At 45.4% G+C, this 19,328-nt stretch overlaps 1 protein-coding gene across 1 annotated transcript in view; it reads right to left on the bottom strand.

Moving 5' to 3' along the window:
- Nucleotides 1-18,970, bottom strand: part of kiz (kizuna centrosomal protein) — a 279,562-nt gene extending 260,592 nt beyond the window's left edge. The window contains exon 1 of the mRNA XM_070889889.1: nt 18,812-18,970. Within this exon, the coding sequence (XP_070745990.1) occupies nt 18,812-18,876 (65 nt within the window). The 5' untranslated portion in view covers nt 18,877-18,970. The remainder of the gene's footprint in view (nt 1-18,811) is intronic.
- Between the last annotated feature and the right edge of the window lie 358 nt (nt 18,971-19,328).

The raw sequence follows: 19,328 nt of genomic DNA on the forward strand, positions 1-19,328 counted from the left end.
GCGCACTTCTAGATGGGATGGGGCTGGCAGTAATATGGAGGGTCCGGCTTGGGCCTCTTCAGAGGCTGGTCTGGGGATTGGAGTGGGAGTGGCAGTTGATTCTGTCAATGGGCATGGGGTCTGGGCGCGTTCCCTTATTGCATCAGCTAACTCCGACATTCCCTCCCTCATGTTCACTGGCAGTGTTTCAATTATCTGCAACATTCCCTCCCTCATGTGCACCGACATTGTTTCCGCTGACTGAGACATTCCCTCCTTCATATTCCCGGACAGTGTTCCCATTTCTTGTGAGAGTGTTGTTACTTCTCCCGACAGTCCCGATACTTTATCACCCACACCACTGCTGGTGTCCAGGACTGATCGCGAAAGGTCAATGCTCTCTGCACTCATTGCCATCATCTGAACCACACCTGTTAGATCCTGCACCTCAGGAGAGCCATGTCGAGCTCTCCTGCCCCTCCTCACCCTGGGTGTGGCTCACTGCATCCCATTGGGACCCGCAGCCTCGGACAGTGGGGCCCTGGGTGTGCCTTGCTGCATCCCACTGGGATCCGAGCCTCCGACAGTGGGAAACCATGGAATGTCCCACCAACACTCATACCACTCAGGGAAGGGACTGGCACCTTAATGGGCGGCACCTGCACCTCCTCCTCAGTGAGTACAACAGTGGGGTATTCATCCATCCCCTCCTCCTCCCCCTCATGCTCTTGGCCTGGAATGTGGGATTGGAAGATGTTCTCCCCTTCAGGCTCGTCCACATCTGAATCTCCTTCTGCATCGTCAGGGTTGGCCTCAAGTTCTGTAAAATATAACAGAACAGGCAAATGGTTAGCAGTAGAGGAGGGGGCAGGGTGGGTGGCATGAGTAAGCTCACACAGTGCAGGCAGCAGGCTGATTAGGAGGACCATGATGAATGATAGCACATTGCATCAACCGAAGCATAGCTGACGGAGACATCCCCATGAACCGAAGCATGGCTAGCCTGTGCAGTACTTAACATTTAGGAAAGCCAGACCATGGAATTTGCAGGACTTGCCCTCTCCCTCGAGCTTGTGCAGTGATGGTTGCTTTTCTCCAGGCAGGACCTATCAAAACAGCGACCCTCTCTTCCAAGGGTGTCAGTGGCTGCAGATTTGCTAGGCCTCCTCCTGTTTGAGTTCTTTCTCGTTTGTTGTGTGCCACCTTCCTCTGCAAAGATGAAAATATAACTTTTTAGTGAGGGTGGCTTTCTGCTGGGTGGGACATACAGCTGGTCACATTTACAATTGCAATTCCATTGAATAAATGAAAATGTTACTTACACTAATTACTTGACCAAGATCCCGCCACTTCTTTTTGCACTGGCCTCCAGACCTCGGGGTGGTCACCATTGCACGGTAATCTTCTGCAAGTTGGTTTCACTGTTTCTTCGTTTCTTTTGGTGGAACTTTTACATGACCTCTGCTGGTGTCCAACTCATGCCATCTGGCCTCAATCACAGTAACTAGAGCCTCCACTTCATCCTGTAAGAAATTCCTGGTCCTTGCGCCATGTTGCAATCTTGTAGTGCAGCTCCGATTTCTCCAATGAGAATTAAAGTTCTACATAAGAAATAGGAACAGGAGTAGGCCATACGGCCCCTTGAGCCTGCTCCGCCATTCAATAAGATCATGGCTGATCTGATCATGGACTCAGCTTCACTTCCCCACCCGCTCCACATAACCCCTTATCCCCTTATCATTTAAGAAACTGTCTATTTCTGTCTTAAATTTATTCAATGTCCCAGCTTCCACAGCTCTCTGAGGCAACGAATTCCACAGATTTACAACCCTCAGAGAATAAATTTCTCCTCATCTTGGTTTTAAATGGGCGGCCCCTTATTCGAAGATCATGCCCTCTCGTTCTTGTCTCCCCCATCAGTGGAAACATCCTCTCTGCATCCATCTTGTCAAGCCCCCTCATAATCTTATAGGTTTCGATAAGATCACCTCTCATTCTTCTGAATTCCAATGAATAGAGGCCCAACCTACTCAACCTTTCCTCATAAGTCAACCCCCTCATCCCCGGAATCAACCTAGTGAACCTTCTCTGAACTGTCTCCAAAGCAAGTATATCCTTTCATAAATATAGAAAGCAAAACTGCACGCAGTATTCCAGGTGTGGCCTCACCAATACCTTATATAGCTGTAGCAAGACTTCCCTCCTTTTATACTCCACCCCTTTGCAATAAAGGCCAAGATTCCATTGACCTTCCTGATCACTTGCTCTACCTGCATACTATCCTTTTGTGTTTCATGCACAAGTACCCCCAGGTCCCTCTGTACTGCGGCACTTTGTAATCTTTCTCCATTTAAATAACTTGCTCTTTGATTTTTTTTTCTGCCGAAGTGTATGACCTCACACTTTCCAACATTATATTCCATTTGCCAAATTTTTGCCCACTCGCTTAGTCTGTCTATGTCCTTTTGCAGATTTTTTGTGTCCTCCTCACACATTGCTTTTCCTCTCATCTTTGTATCCTCAGCAAACTTGGCTACATTACACTCAGTCCCTTCTTCCAAGTTGTTAATATAGATTGTAAATAGTTGGGGTCCCAACACTGATCCTTGCGGCACCCCACTAGTTACTGGTTGCCAACTAGACAATGAACCATTTATCCCGACTCTCTGTTCTGTTAGTTAGCCAATCCTCTATCCATGCTAATATATTACCCCCAACCCTGTGAACTTTTATCTTCTGCAGTAACCTTTTATGTGGCACCTTGTCAAATGCCTTCTGGAAGTCCAAATACGCCACATCCACTGGTTCCCCTTTATCCACCCTGTTCGTTATATCCTCAAAGAACTCCAGCAAATTTGTCAAACATGACTTCCCCTTCATCAATCCATGCTGACTTTGCCTGACCGAATTTTGTTTTCCCAAATGTCCTGCTACTGCTTCTTTAATAATGGACTCCAACATTTTCCCAACCACAGATGTTAGGCTAACTGGTTTATAGTTTCCTGCTTTTTGTCGGCCTCCTTTTTTAAATAGAGTTGTTACATTTGCAGTTTTCCAATCTGCTGGGACCTCCCCAGAATCCAGGGAATTTTGGTAAATTACAACCAATGCATCCACAATCCTTGCCTCTATTTCTCGTAAGACCCTAGGATGCAAGCCATCAGGTCCAGGGGATTTATCCGCCTTTCGTCCCATTATCTTACTGAGTACCACCTCCTTAGTGATTGTGATTGTGATTGTGTTACGTTCCCTTCACCACCCCCACCAATGCCCCTTGACTATCCACTGTCGGAATATTGTTAGTGTCCTCTACCGTAAAGACTGATAAAAAATATTTGTTCAGAGTTTCTGCCATCTCCATGTTCCCCATTATTAATTTCCCGGTCTCGTCCTCTAAGGGACCAACATTTACTTTAGCCACTCTTTTCCTTTTTATATTCTTGCTATCTGTTTTTTTACAAGCCTACACTATTTCCTGGTTTATGCTCTGACCAACATAGCTGGTAATGTTAGGGGGCCTATAGACTACGCCCACCAGTGACTTTTTCCCCTTATTGTTCCTTATCTCCACCCAAACTGTTTCAACATCCTAATCATTTGAGCCAATATCGTTTCTTACTATTGCAGTGATTCCATCCTTTATCAATAGAGCTACCCCACCTCCTTTTTCTTTCTGTCTGTCCTTCCAGATTGTCAAGTACCTCTGAATATTTAATTCCCAGTCCTGGTCACCTTGCAACCACGTCTCTGTAATGGCTATCAGATCATACCCATTTGTCTCAATTTGTGCTGTCAACTCATCTATTTTGTTACAAATGCTACGTGCATTTAGACAAAGTCCCTTTAAGTTTGTTTTTTTAACCTTTTTTCCTGCTTGTTTCCCCTCTCCTTCAAACTCACTTTCTTTATTTTGCTTTCCAATTCCAGCTTTACTCCCCTCTCTACTGAATCTATTTTCAGGTTCCCATCCCCCTGCCAAGCTAGTTTAAACCCCCCCGCTGCCTCCCCCCCCCCCCCCCCCGCCAACAGCACAAGCAAAAACCCCCACGAGGATATTGGTCCCGGCTCTGTTGAGGTGCAACCCGTTCGGCTTGTACAGGTCCCATTTCCCCCAGAAGTGGTCCCAATGCCTCAGGAAACTAAAGCCCTCCCGCCCGCACCATCTCTCCAGCCATGTATTCATGTGCTCTATCCTCCTATTTCTGTACTCACTAGCTCGTGGCACTGGGAGTAATCCGGAGATTACTACCTTTGAGGTCCTGCTTTTTAATCTCTCTCCTGGCTCCCTAAATTCTGCCTGCAGGACCTCATCCCTCTTCCTACCTATGTCATTGGTACCGATGTGGACCACGACCTCTGGCTGTTCACCCTCTCCCCGCAGAATGCCCTGCAGCCGCTCAGTGACATCCTTGACCCTGGCAGCAGGGAGGCAACATACCATCCTGGAGTCACGTCTGCGGCCGCAGAAACGCCTGTATGCTCCCCTGACTATTGAATCCCCTACCACTATAGCTCTTCCATTCTTCTTCCTCCCCCCCATGCAGCTGAGCCACCTGTGCTGCCGTGGACTTGGTTCTGGCTGCACTCCCCGGAGCCACCACCGGTACTCAGAACAGAGTTTTGGTTGGAAAGCGAGGTGGAGTCAGGGGACTGCCGTACTACCTGCCTAGTCCTCCTCTTCTGTCTGGCGGTCACCCACTCCCCCTCTGCCTTCACACTCTTAAGCTGCGAGGTGACCGCCTCTAGAAACGTGCTATCCACGTTGTTCAGTCTCACGGATGCACTGCAGTGACCCCAGCTGTCGCTCAAGCTCCAAAACACAGACACACACACAACTAGCTCTTTAAAAATGGTTGAATGCAGACCGGGAGTTGTACTGGGCATGCACGCCATAGAAATCACATCAAAAACGTCCTTTTTTTTTGTGCATGCGCAGAAGGGGTGACACCATTTTTTCGGCGCAGACATTAGGCTCTATCTCCAGAAGCTATAGGACAGGCTTCGTGGCACCAATTTCAAAACATAGAACGGGGAAACTGGCTACATTTTTTTTGGAGTAGTTGGGGCCAAGAAAAATGGGCGTAACTCTGGCAATACAGCAAAAAACGGCACTGGGGAAAATTGAGCCCATTAACTTTCATTTAAATTAATGTTACATGTGTGATTTTTTTTTTCTATTTTATATTTGCGTTTTGATGTTATTTACGGAGTTCCCATTATTTTGATTGAGAAAATACTTTAGCTGGATTGGCTGTCCAGTGCCATGTGACTCCAGCTCCAGGTCCGTCCAGACGTGCATGCGCTCCAATGCACAGGGAGAGGAGGCCTCAGGACCAGGATCTCTGGTGGGTGCAGCAGCCAAAGGTAAGTGCGCATATTTTCTCTAGAATTGAGTCGGACACCCGCAGGAAGAAGAAACCAGGATTTCAGGATCATTATTTTTATTCATGTACTCCTTCATTACTTAAATTGTAAATCTGACACACGTTGGTTTATCTAGACTTAGTGTTGCATCGTATTTGCCATAAATGATCGTTACACATTAGTAAGACTGTTTTTGACATCTTAAAAGATGTTTCTGCACTTCAATGCCTTCCTCATGAACCACGTGCAATTACCAGGGCCATTAAACAGAGGACTGTATTAAATCACACAGTATGGTACAAGTGCTTTGATGGCTATCTGAGTGTGCCACAAGAGCAGATGGACTCTCTGGTAACAATTCCAATTATCATCTTTGCAGGCAAAGTTGTCACATAACCGCTGGGAGTAGCGACACACAGGTGGTGGTCCACCCCAGACAATGCCGTTAACGGACCTGGAGGAGCACGTGACAGACCTGATCAGTGCCTCAGAGAGGTCAACTACCCATGGGGGTGCTGATCCCCTGTTCAAAACTGAGGGTAGTTCTGCAAAATCCTCGGGCTGCGTTGGGGCAACATGATGTAGTGACTATGGGCTAGGGTTGGGGCAATGTCATGCAATGTGGGTTACATATAATGCCATAGCGCCGGTCCTTCAAATGAACCTGTTTTATGTGACCTTCCTCATGTCACCCTGTCCCCTCCCCTGCTGCTAACCACTCATCTGTTGTTTTCTATTTCCAGATGAGGAGGCGCCAAATCTGCTAATGGAAGCCTCCACCTCAGCCCATCGTGTGGGGGTGCAGGAGGGGCACCACGAAGGCACTGAGGATGAGGAACCTCCACGGGAGAAGGAAACGCAGGAAGCTATTCCTGGGATTGGTTGGCGGGGGGGGGGGGGGGGCGATGCAATCGACACCTCTTTTACCTGCGGCAGCCAGTAGCTGAGCAGGAAGACACATTCTCGGGCTTTCCCCAATCCGATGCCCCGGGTCCAAGTGGCGTGCAGCCACCAGGGTTGACTCCCGGCGGGTGAGTCGGCAAAGCCGGTCTGCTGACAGACAGGCAGATGTACACCTGGACATGGTGGGACTATCCAGGGAGAGCATCCAGCTCAGCCGACAGCTCCTGGAGGTCTTGGTTGCTTTTTCCGCAAGCATTGCGGCGGCACTATCGGCAGACACAAGGGAGGACATGTCTCAGATTGTCGCGGCTGTCAATGACCACGCCCAATTGATGATCTCGCCATTTGGCACTGCAGTCTCCAGTGTCACAGTAACCAGACCCACGTCACCTGTGAGTAGCGAGGCCAAACAAGAGGCTCGCCACTCAGAAGCCGGGCCTTCCATACCCCAAGCTTCTCCAGGGGATCCACACATGCCATTGTCTATCCCCCTTTTAGCGGAAGACTCTGGCCACGTTGTTGGACGACGTATGGGTACAGTTATGGCGCGAGGGAGGGGGGAAGAGGGGCCGCAGGTAAAGGATGTTTGGTGCAGAGGTTGCTCTTTTGTTGTTTTGTTTTGTTGTTGCTATTTTATAAAGGTTTAAAAGTTTCCCAATTCTGTTAAGTTATTAAAAGTTCACAAAAATGTTTAATACATTTTATTCCAGTTTGAAAATTATGTTTACATTGTTTAATAAATCTTATTCAAGTTACTGCATGTTAAATAAATTATTTTGTTCACCTTAACCATTCCTGTGTAGCGTCTCATTTGCAGAATAAGGGGGGGAATAGTCAACATGGTGGGATAGAGTGAACAGGCAACGGTGAAACATGCCGTTCACTGTTCAAGTAAAGTGATGAATTATGAGCTGCTGACGTAAGGCTTTTGCAGTGGCGAAAGCTCCACAAGGCCTCACTGTGGTGTTGGTGGGATGAGTTCATTGCCAGGCTCCTCATCCTCCTCCTCATCATAGCACTTCTCCTCCTCGTCCTCGTGGTCCTCCTCCCCCATCCCCTTCTCCCCTCTCTCCTGAGGTGGTCCTGCAGTCCCCAGTGGCAAATTTTGACCCCTCATGATGGCTAAGTTGTGCAGCAGGCAGCACACCACAATTAACTCAGAACTGCTGAGGACAGTATTGCAAGGAGCCTCCAGATTGGTCCAGGCATCGGAAGCGCTGCTTGAGCACTCAAACTGTCTTTTCGACGATGTTGCATGTGGTTATATGGCTGTCATTATAGCGATGCTTGGCTTGTGTCTGATGGTTCAGGACAAGGGTCATGAGCCAGGTGGTGAGGTCGTAACCTTTGTCCCCCAGCATCCAGCTCAGGCCTTGTGGCTGACGCTCGAAGTATGAGACAGTGTTCTCACACAAGATGAAAGCATCATCGATGCTCCCTGGAAATTGTGCATTTACTGTCATGATGCACTGAATATGGTCACAGATGATCTATACGTTCAGGGAGTGAAATCCCTTTCGGTTTCAGTAAACCTCTGGATCCTCCAAAGGTGCTCGCAGGCCCATGTGTGTACAATAAATGGCAGCCTGAACCTTGGGGAAGTCAGCAATTCGTGCAAAACCTACAGCCCTCTCATTCTGTTCCTCCTTTGTCATTGGGAAGTTTATAAAGTCCATCCTGCGTGCAGTGTAGTAGTCACCTAGCGAACGCAGCGATGTGTAGCATGCTGCGAGATGGAGCACATTCCCCTGCTGATGCCTGAAAGGTGCCGGAGGCATATAAGGCAAGTGCCGTCACCTCGACGGGCAGTGCAGTCCTGATGCTGCTGGTTGGCTGTAGGTCTGCCTAGCTGATAAGAAGCTCCCGAGGTATGGAAAGTGGTCCACGTTGTGGATCTTGATGACTGGGGGGCAGTGCTGTGTGGCGGGGTCAGGTTGGTGGAGGACCTTTGTCTTACGGATGTTTAGCGTAAGGCCCATGCTTTTGTACGCCTCGGTGAAGATGTTGACGATGGCAGCAAGGACAGATATCAACGACGAGGTCCAACACCTCCAATGCGCCAGCGCAGCCTTCGGTCGCCTGAGGAAGAGAGTGTTTGAAGATTAGGCCCTCAAATCTGACACCAAGCTTATGGTCTACAGGGCTGTAGTGATACCCGCCCTCCTGTATGGCTCAGAGACATGGACCATATACAATAGACACCTCAAATCGTTACAGAAATACCACCAACGATGATTCCGCTAAATCCTGCAAATCCCCTGGGAGGATAGATATACCAACGTCAGTGTTCTTGATCAGGCCAACATCTCCAGCATTGAAGCACTGACCACACTCGACCAGCTCCGTTGGGCGGGCCGCATTGTCCGTATACCCGACACAAGACTCCCAAAGCAAGCGCTCTACTCGGAAGGCAAGCCCCAGGTGGGCTGAGAAAATGCTTCAAGGACACCCTCAAAGCCTCCTTGATAAAGTGCAACATCCCCACCGACACCTGGGAGTCCCTGGCCAAAGACCGCCCTAAGTGTAGGAACCGCATCCAGGAGGGCGCTGAGCACCTCGAGTCTCGTCGCCAAGAGCATGCAGAAAACAAGCGGAAGGAGCGTGTGGCAAACCAGACTCCCCGCCCACCCTTTCCTTCAACGACTATCTGTCCCACCTGTGACAGGGACTGTAATTCCCATATTGGACTGTACAGTCACCTGAGAACTCACTTTTAGAGTGGAAGCAAGTCTTCCTCGATTTCAAGGGACTTCCTATGATGATGTCTGCCTTTATTAGCTGGCATATCTCTGTGACCACCTCTTTTCGGAAGTGCAGTCTTCGAACGCACTGTGCGTCAGACAGCTGCAGGTATGAGCGCTGTTCCCTGTAAACTCGTGGGGGGTAAGGCCTCCTCCCCATACGTCTGCGAACTCTTCGATTACGCTCAAAATGCTCTTGAATAAGCTGTCTTCCAGCTCGATGCTACATAGAAAAAGCAGCCAGGAATAATGGCAGAGATATTATAGCCCCCATTCTTTTAAATGTCCTTAAATATCCTTAAAAACGAACTAGGAACTAACAAAGTTCACTATGTAAAACACAGCAATGAACTTTTGTTCCGTTTTTCAAGATGGCGCCGTTAGCGCCGAGTGCATCATGGGTCCGACCTGGTAAGATTTGATTTCTTCGGGCGTGTTTTTAGGCCGGCGATAAAAATGTCGATATCGGTGAATTTTCCATTCCCGGCAATAGCGCAGCATTGCACGCCAATTGACATCATAAAAACTGCAAAGAAAATGGACCGGCGGTAATTTTTAGCTCTGGCACAAAACTGCTATCAAGCGCTAAATTTTATGCAACTCATTTAGCACCCAAAAAAAATACTTTTATAGCTTCGCAATGGCGCTAAACGGGTGCAAACCTGCTGAATTTCTAGCTCTATGACTATTTCTGAATAAAAACTGCCCCAAGTTGAAAGTGAATTTGACTGTAATTGTACATGTTTAACGTTAAATTCTGTTCCAGAATCATATAACCATCTGTACATTGAGTATAATCAATCTATCCTGAGAAAGAAAAGGCTTACATCTATATAAGTTTCAGAAACCAGCAAAGGATGACCAAAAAATTGATTAAAAAATGGAACAAAATAGAATGAGAGAAAACCAGCAAGAAATATAAAAACAGATTATAAGAGCTTTTACAAGTTAGTAAAAAGAGAGTAGCAAAAGTATATGTTGGTCCCTTAGAGGCGAAGACAAGAGAAATTATTATGGGGAATAAGGAAATGGCAGAAACATTAAACAAATATTTTGTATCTGTCTTCATAGTGGAAGACACAAAAAGCATACCTAAAATAATTAGAACCAAGGGTCTAATGAGAGTGAGAAACTTAATGTAATTAATATAAGTAGAGAAAAAGTACTAGAGAAACTAATGGGACTAAAAGCCGACAAATGCCCTGGACCCGATGGCCTACATCCTAGGGTTCTAAAAGAGGTGGCTGCAGAGATAGTGGATGCATTGGTTTCGATCTTCCAAAATTCCACAGATTCTAGAACGGTCCCAGCGGATTGGAAGATAGCAAATGTAACACCGTTATTCAAGAAAGGAGGGAGAAAGAAAACAAGGAAGTACAGGCCAGTTAGCCTGACATCAGTCATCGGGAAAATACTGGAATCCATTGTTAAGAAGTGGTATCAGGGCACTTAGAAAATCATAACATGTTTGGGCAGAGTAAACAAGGTTTTATGAAAGACAAATCGTGTTTGACAAATTTATCAAACTTTTTTGAGGATTTAACGAGCAGGGTAGATAAAGGGGAACCAGTGGAAGTAGTATATTTGGATTTCCAAAAGGCATTCGATAAGGTGCCACATAAAAGGTTATTACACAAGATAAGGGTTCATGGGATTGGAGGTAGTGTATTAGTATGGATACAGGATTGGTTAACGGACAGAAAACAGAGAGTAAGGATAAATGGGTATTTTCAGGTTGGCAGGCTGCAACTAGTGGGGTGCCACAAGGATCAGTGCTGGGGCCTCAGCTATTTACAATCTATACAAGAACATAAGAATTAGGAACAGGAGTAGGCCATCTAGCCCCTCGAGCCTGCTCCGCCATTCAATAAAATCATGGCTGATCTGGTCGTGGACTCAGCTCCACTTACCCGCCCTCTCCCTGTAACCCTTAATTTCCTTATTGGTTAAAAATCTATCTATCTTTGACTTGAAAACATTCAATGAGCTAGCCTCAACTGCTTCCTTGGGCAGTTTCTCTGCCCTCCACTTTTACTCATCTCTTTTCTGTCTTTTGTTTTTGTCTCCTTTTTGTTTCCCTCTGTCTCCCTGTATTGGTTCCCATCCCTCTGCCATATTAGTTTAACTCCTCCCCAACAGCACTAGCAAACACTCCCCCCTAGGACATTGGTTCCGGTCCTGTCCAAGTGCAGACCGTTCAGTTTGTACTGGTCCCACCTCCCCCAGAACCTGTTCCAATGCCCCACGAATTTGAATCCCTCCCTGCTGCACCACCGCTCAAGCCACGTATTCATCTGTGCTATCCTGCGATTCCTACTCTGACTAGCACGTGGCACTGGTAGCAATCCCGAGATTACTACTTTTAAGGTCATACTTTTAAATTTAGCTCCTAGCTCCTTAAATTCGTCTCGTAGGACCTCATCCCTTTTTTTTTTACCTATGTCGTTGGTACCAATGTGCACCACGACAACTGGCTATTCTCCCTCCTTTTTTAGAATGTCCTGCACTTGCTCGGAGACATCCTTGACCCTTGCACCAGGGAGGCAACATACCATCCTGGAGTCTCGGTTGCGGCCGCAGAAACGCCTATCTATTCCTCTTACGATTGAATCCCCTATCACTATCGCTCTCCCACTCTTTTTCCTGCCTTCCTGTGCAACAGAGCCAGCCACGGTGCCATGAACTTGGCTGCTGCTGCTCTCCCCTGATGAGTCATCTCCCTCAACAGCACTCAAAGCAGTGTATCTGTTTTGCAGGGGGATGACCAGATGGGACCCCTGCACTATCTTCTTTGTACTACTCTTCCTGCTGGTCTTCCATTCCCTAGCTGGCTGTGGATCCTTCTCATGCGGTAAGACCAACTCACTACACGTGCCACTTATGTCATTCTCAGCATCGTGGATGCTCCAGAGTGAATCTACCCTCAGCTCCAATTCCGCAACGCGGTCCGTCAGGAGATGGAGGCGGATACACTTCTCACACACGTAGTCGTCAGGGACACCGGAAGTGTCCCTGAGTTCCCACATGGTACAGGAGGAGCATAACACGTGACCAAGCTCTCCTGCCATGCCTTAACCCTTAGATACCCTTAAATTGGTAACAACAATGTTACAGTTTACTTACTGATATAAAAAATAAAAAGAAAAGCTACTCAACAATCACCAGCCAATCACTTACCCCCTTGGCTGTGACGTCACCTTTTGATTCCTTTCTCCTTCTTTTTTGCCTTCTCTCCCCGCTGTAGCTGCACAAGTACGCCTTTATAGGCCGCAAGTCATATTAATGACCTAGATGAAGGGATCAAGTGTAATGTATCCAAGTTTGCTGACGATACAAAGCTATGTGGGACAGTAAGCTGTAAGGAGAACCCAAGGGTCTGCAAAGGTATATAAATCAACTAAGTGAGTGGGCAGTAAGGTGGCAGATGGAGTATAATGTAGGGAAATGTGAGGTTATTCACTTTGGTAGGAAGAATAGAAAAACAGAATATTTTTTTAAATGGTTATAAACTTTTTCAATGTTGGTGTTGAGAGAGATTTGGGTATCCTTGAGCAAGAATCACAGAAAGCTAGCATGCAGGTACAGCCAGCAATAAGGAAGGAAAATGGCATGTTGGCCTTTATTGCAAGGGGGTTGGAGTATAAGAGTAAGGACGTCTTGCTACAATTGTACAGGGCCTTGGTGAGACCACATCTGGAGTACTGTGCACAGTTTTGGTCTCCTTATCTAAGGAAGGATATACTTGCCTTGGAGGTGGTGCAACGAAGGTTCACTAGATTGATTCCTGGGATGAGAGGGCTGTCCGACAATGAGAGATTGTGTAGAATGGGCTTATACTCTCTAGAGTTTAGAAGAACGAGAGGGGATCTCATTGAACCAATAAAGATTCTGAAGAGTATTGAGAGAGTAGATGCTAAGAGGTTGTTTCCCCTGGCTGGAGAGTCTAGATCTAGGGGGCACAGTCTCAGGATAAGGGGTAGGTCATTTAAGACAGAGATGAGGAGGAACTTCTTCACTCAGAGGGTTGTGAATCTTTGGAATTCTCTGCTCGAGGGCTGTGGATGCTGAGTCTCTGAGTATATTCAAGACTGAGATGTAGATTTTTGGAGTCTAGGGGAATCAAGGGATATGGAGATAAGGCAGGAAAATGGAATTGAGATCGATGATCAGCCACGATCTTATTGTATGGCCTACTCCTGCTCCTATTTCTTATGTTCTTATAACACTTTATTTATATATATTATCATGTCTCTCAGGATTTTCTAAAGTGCTTCACATGCAATTAATTACTTTGATGTGCAAACACTGCACCTCTGTAGGCAAATGCGGGAGGCATTTTGCCTATAGCAAGGTCCCAAAAACAGCAGTGAGATTAATGAACAGTTAATCTATTTCGTGGTCTTTGTTGAGCAACGAATGTTATCCAGGAAACATAGAGCACTCCACGATGTTGTTCAAACAGTGCTAAAGCATCTTTAGCTTCCACATGACAGGCAGGTAAGATCTCAGTTTAATGTCTCATTCAAAGGACAGCATCTGCAACACTCTAAGTATTGCACTGAAATGTCAGCCTAGGTTATACGCTCATGTCCTTGAACAGAGCTTTCAGCCCATAACCTTTTGACTTAGAGGAAAGAGTGCTACCAACTGACCCCAAAGTGGCACAAGCCAAACTTTTTCACCTATGATCACCACAAAATAACTATGACACATATTTTGTCAGCTAATTTAACCAGTGTCTATTAATTCCCTGCTACTATATCAATGTATTTGTATATTGTTGCTATTGAGTCATGTCTTCAAAATATTGAACAATGCTTTTTTTAATAAAAGTCATTTTTTTTGTGTTTTGCACTTATTTCACCAAATGCTGGAATGGAAACTGAAACTTGTCTGTCTCCAATTAAGCTTGAAAAGGATAGAATTCCACATGAATGAGTAAACAAACAATAAGTGTATACAGATGGCAAAGATTACATTAAAACTTGAAGCCATTACAGTATGAATAGTAATTTAACCTTAGCCCTCTTTTCCTGAAGACAGAAAACCCATTGTAGGGTACAGATCCACAAACAGCAGCAAAACCCCAATACCTGGTTCAAAAGGTTACTGTTCATGTGTGGGTCTGGACAGTGACTATCGGCTGGGAAAGCCATCACATCCAAACCCAGTGCTATCCTCAGCCAATGTCCACCGAGCACTTCCAGAAGCAGTAGAGTGTGGTCAACAGCAAAAAAACAAGCTAACATTTCTCTTCCCTAATCCTAGAACAGTGAGGCCAGTGAGGAAATGCCCTTGCTGCCATTTTGGCTGAAATTTACTAATTTAGCACTGACCAAGGATCAAAACTGGACTACCTGAGTCTGTAAAGCTCACTACTACAACGCACCATGCATTTGTCCAATAAATCAGCAAAGAATTTCTTTTAGAATTAAAGTTTTTTGTGGTCTCATTCCTCATGAAAGTACTTTCTTAAATTTTCAATGAATTCATCCTGCTGGAGTGAAAAAGTGGTTAATTCATGAAATGATCTTTAAAATTGCTGTTTTTATTTTGCAGTTTACATACCAATATTAGCAAAGAAGGGCAACAGCCCGACCTGTTAGGCAATGAAACCTCATGCCTTTCCCATTTGCTACCTGTAATGTTAACTCCTGGGGGAGCCAAAAAAAGAAAAAATTGTGGCCCATTTCAGGAAAAATTTCAGGGAACTTTTTCTTGACTCCCTAAACGAATCAAGCAAGACACAGGAAACCATGACTACTCATGATACATCACCAGACATACAGTACTAATCTGCACTTCTGCTCCCCCTAGATATTCCGATGTCCTTAGGAATATAGGACTGCAAAGGACCACTCTTCTGCTGCTCAAATCCAACTGTTTTACTGTCCAACATGATTAGCAATAGTGTGCTGCCTAGAGGTGGGCAGCCTCAATAGTCACAGATGTTGGTTGCCCTTAGTGAGCAGAAAGTGCAATTTCTTGTAGGAACACAGTTTTTAATGGAGTGGGATCAACAATTAACAGGGAAGGGGATCAGCAGACCATGGCATCAAGACAGTAGTGTCAAAAGGGGAAGAGCAGCAATTAAAGCGGTAAGTGAAACTTGATGATTTGCTGTTGATCAATGTCAAGATAACTTTAGCTTCAAAATTATGATTTGTTGCTGGTAATGGATTGTGGGGTTTCAAGCTTAATTATGGTAAAAGTTTTCTGATGCCAAGTGCTGTTCAATTAGATTATTTTGGGGATGTGGCAAAGTGATGTGAAACCTACTATAAAAAAAATTGTAATGCTTGATTAAAAAAATAATATTTTCATGGTATGAACTGTTATCCTCCTGCCCCTTTCTGATGGAGAAGTGAGTTTTCCTTGGCAGGGAGGTGAGGGAAGAAGACAAAATGGCTGAAATCATGTGCAGGGGCTATGTCATGCAACTGTCGGTGCTGAATTGAAGTTTCTTCTTTATGAAGTCCAAACTCAGGGTATGTCACAAAATAAAATGTTGGCTGAGCTGAAGCTGGGAGGATTGTGCCATGTGAGCAGTAACCAAATATAAAAACCACTGATTTTTATGTTCAGTTCCACCTGTATGTGCAAAACTTTTTTGTACCTTTTAACGTGTAAAATGAAAGTACAGACCTGTTCTACTGATGCTCAAATTTCAGATGGTTATGTTCATACACACAAGAAAACAGCAAGACACAAAGGTCAAAAATGTCAATATTTTGTCTAACTGCACCTCGTGCAATGCATTATTTTTCTTGTAATTACAATGGGAATATCACTAGAGGTATCAGTACTAATAGTGGCATTTTAGTTACTGGATTATTGTAATTTTTGTAAACTAATAACTTTTAATTTCAAAAATGATGACTGGAATTTTGTCACAGATCTATTTAATGAAAGATGTGCTGTTGGGTCGCACTGAAAATATCCATACCTAGTAGTATATTTTAACTTAAGGCACTTTTACAGTAAACGAGTGCCAGTGATTACAGATACATGGTGCTCCAGCTGTCGCCAACACTCTTGAACATAAATGACCCAACCACTAAAGAGAGAACACTTTTGGCATCACTTTCCCAGGACCCAAGTTGTAATGTAAAAGGTCTAGAAAGGATTAAACACTCATGACTCTTAGTTGGATAAAACTTTCTCTTTCGAGCCTTTTAGCATTACAAGTTGGCTATTCATATACTATTGAAAGTTTGCACTGAAGGATCCAAGAGATCTGGTGCAGTGTGAACTTTAGCAACATTGTTCAAAATTCTATTTGAGGGTGACATGATCTGTCATGTCTATTAAAATACTCTCCATTAGAACCATTTAAAAAATCCTTGGGTTTCGACTGAATTCAGCATTCTATATTGAAACATCTCCTTACTGAATTTAGATAATTTTCAAAGTATCAATTTTGCAACAACTTACATTGATATAGTTCTTTTACCATAGTATAACATCCCAAGGCACTTCACAGGAGCGCAATCAGACAAAATCTGACACCAAAGCAGGAAATATTAGCATAGGTAACTAAACACTTGATCAAAGGTGTAGATTTTAAGGAACTTCTTAAAAGGAGAGGAGTGGAGAGGTGATTCCAAAGTTTAGGCTGAAGGCACTGCCACCATTGGTTGGGTGAAGGGATTGGGGGATGCACAAGAGGCCAAAGTTGAAGGACTGCAGAGTTCCCTAAGGGTTTCGGGTTTGGAAAATTCTTATTGATATGGAGGGAAACTGGATAAGGATTTTAATAATCAGACCCGTCAGTCTGATTATTTGGATTTCCAAAAGGAATTCGATAAGGTGCCATATAAGAGGTTATTACACAAGATAAGAATTCATGGGGTTGGGGGTAATATAGTAGCATAGATAGAGGATTGGTTAACGGACAGAAAACAGAGAGTAGGAATAAACGGGTCTTCTTCAGGTTGGCAGGCTGTAACTAGTGGGTTGCCGCAAGGATCAGTGCTGCGGCCTCAGCTATTTACAATCTATATTAATGGCCTAGATGAAGGGAGCGAGTATAATGTATCCAAGTTTACTGATGATACAAAGTTCAGTGGGACAGTAAGCTGTGAGGAGAACACAAAGAGTCTGCAAAGGGATATAGACAGACTTAAGTGATTGGGCAGTGAGGTGGCAGATAGAGTATAATGTAGGGAAATGTGAGGTTATTCACTTTGGTAGGAAGAATAGAAAAACAGAATATTTTTTTAAATGATGATAACCTTTTAAATGTTTGTGTTCAGAGAGATTTGGGTGGCCTCGTGCAAGAAACACAGAAAGCCACCATGCAGGTACATCCAGCAAAAAGGAAGACAAATGGCATATTGGCTTTTATTGCAAGGGGGTTGGAGTACAAGAGTAAGGAAGTCTTGCTACAATTGTACAGGGCCTTGGTGAGACCACACCTGCACAGTTTTGGTTTCATTATCTATGGAAGAATATACTTGCCTTGGAGGCGGTGCAATGAAGGTTCGCTAGATTGATTCCTGGGATGAAAGGGCTGTTCTATGATCAGGGATTGTGTAGAATGGGCCTATACTCTCAGAAGTTTAAAAGAACGAGACATGATCTCATTGAAATATACAAGGTCCTGCAGGGGATTGATAGGGTAGATGCAGAGAGCTTGTTTCCCTGGCTGGAGAGTCTTGAACGAGGGGGCATAGTCTCAGGATAAAGGATAGGCCATTTAAGACTGAGATGAGAAGGAAATTCTTCACTGAGAGGGTTCTGAATCTTTTCAATTCTCTGCCCCAGACGGCTGTGGATGCTGAGTCTTTGAGTATAAGGGAATAAAGGGTTATGGGGAGTGGGCAGGGAAGTGGAGCAGAATCCATGATCAGATCAGCCATGATCTTATTAAATAGCGGAGCAGGCTCGATGGGTCAAATGGCCTACTCCTGCTCCTATTTATTGTGTCCTTGTATATGCAAGGCTGAAATAGATATAGATTTTTGGAGTCTAGGGGAATCAAGGGGTATGGAGATCGGGCAGGAAAGTAGAGTTGAGGTCGATGATCAGCAGAGCAGGCTCAAGGGGCCGTTTGGCCTAGTCCTGCTTCTATTTCTGATGTTCTTTTCATTTTGAGTGACAACCGAGGCTCCATCTCCATCAGGTGAATGTAAAAGATCTCACAGCGCTATTTGAAGAGGAGTATCAATGAAAATTTCATGACGGAGATTAATAGATTTTTGTTAGGCAAGGGTATGAAGGGAAACAAGGCGGGTAAATGGAGTGATATGCATCAGCCGTGATCTAAATGAATAGTGGAACGGGCTCAAATGGCTGAGTGGCCTAATCCTATGGTTTCTACGTGTTCTGGACGTGTGTCCCTCAATCAACATCACTAATACGGTTTATCTGGTCATTATCGCATTGCTACTTGTGGGAGCTTGCTATGCACAATTTGGCTGCCGCTTTCTACAGTGACATACTTCCAAAAAAAAAGTACTTCACTGGCTGCAAAGCGCTTCGAGAAGTTCTGCGACCGTGAAATGTGAGATAGGAATGCTAGTTCTCTCTCTTTGTCAAAAGCGTGCCCTGTATTTGGCTGCAAGTCATTTTGAAAGATAAACACAGCTCCAGATAAACACAGCTCCTTGCGGGTTTCTGGCCTGTGCCGTTGTTTTGTGACATCCCCTGCCCGCTGACAGTACAGAACGAACAGTGCAACTTCAAGCGGCCCCGAAGCTCTGACGGGTGTCGAGCCAGTTAACCTCCTACTCGAGGCCGGCGCTCCACCCGAGGCCTGCGAGCAGGACGCTACGGGCCCGTGCGGCTGAGGGAGGGCCTGAGGTGTGGGACGCAGAGCTCACCTGGCGTGCAGCTGCCGCTGCAGTTCACCCGCTCTCTCCAGGAAGTCCTGCTCGCCCGCCGCCATGCCGGCCGCCACCGGTTTGCACCGTTACCATAGGCAACCGCTCCCAGACAGCGCCGCGAGTGACGGCCGCCTCCCCCTCCAGGCCTGAGAGCAGCAGCAACTACTGCAGTGTGGGGCAGGTAGTCTTCCTCTCTCTCTCTCTCTCTCACTCCCTTATTCCCTCCCTCCATCTCTCACTCTCTCCCTCCCACCACCCTCGTTCCCTCTCAGCTTCTGCACCCTAACAACACTCAGCCGCCACTCACTCAACGATAAGAAAAACAAATATCTGAAATTTAATGGGAAATGAGACAGTACATGTCACAACCATCAATATCAGGAATGAGATGTATGATCCAAAGAGTGAGGGGGATCAACAACCTGTTAAAACACAAGGAATAAAAACAGAAAATGCTGGAAATCTCAGCAGGTCAGGCAGCATCTGTAGAGAGAAAGCAAAGTTAACGTTTCAG

Source organism: Pristiophorus japonicus, chromosome 9 (assembly GCF_044704955.1).
Source record: "Pristiophorus japonicus isolate sPriJap1 chromosome 9, sPriJap1.hap1, whole genome shotgun sequence".
NCBI classification, from domain to species: domain Eukaryota; kingdom Metazoa; phylum Chordata; class Chondrichthyes; family Pristiophoridae; genus Pristiophorus; species Pristiophorus japonicus.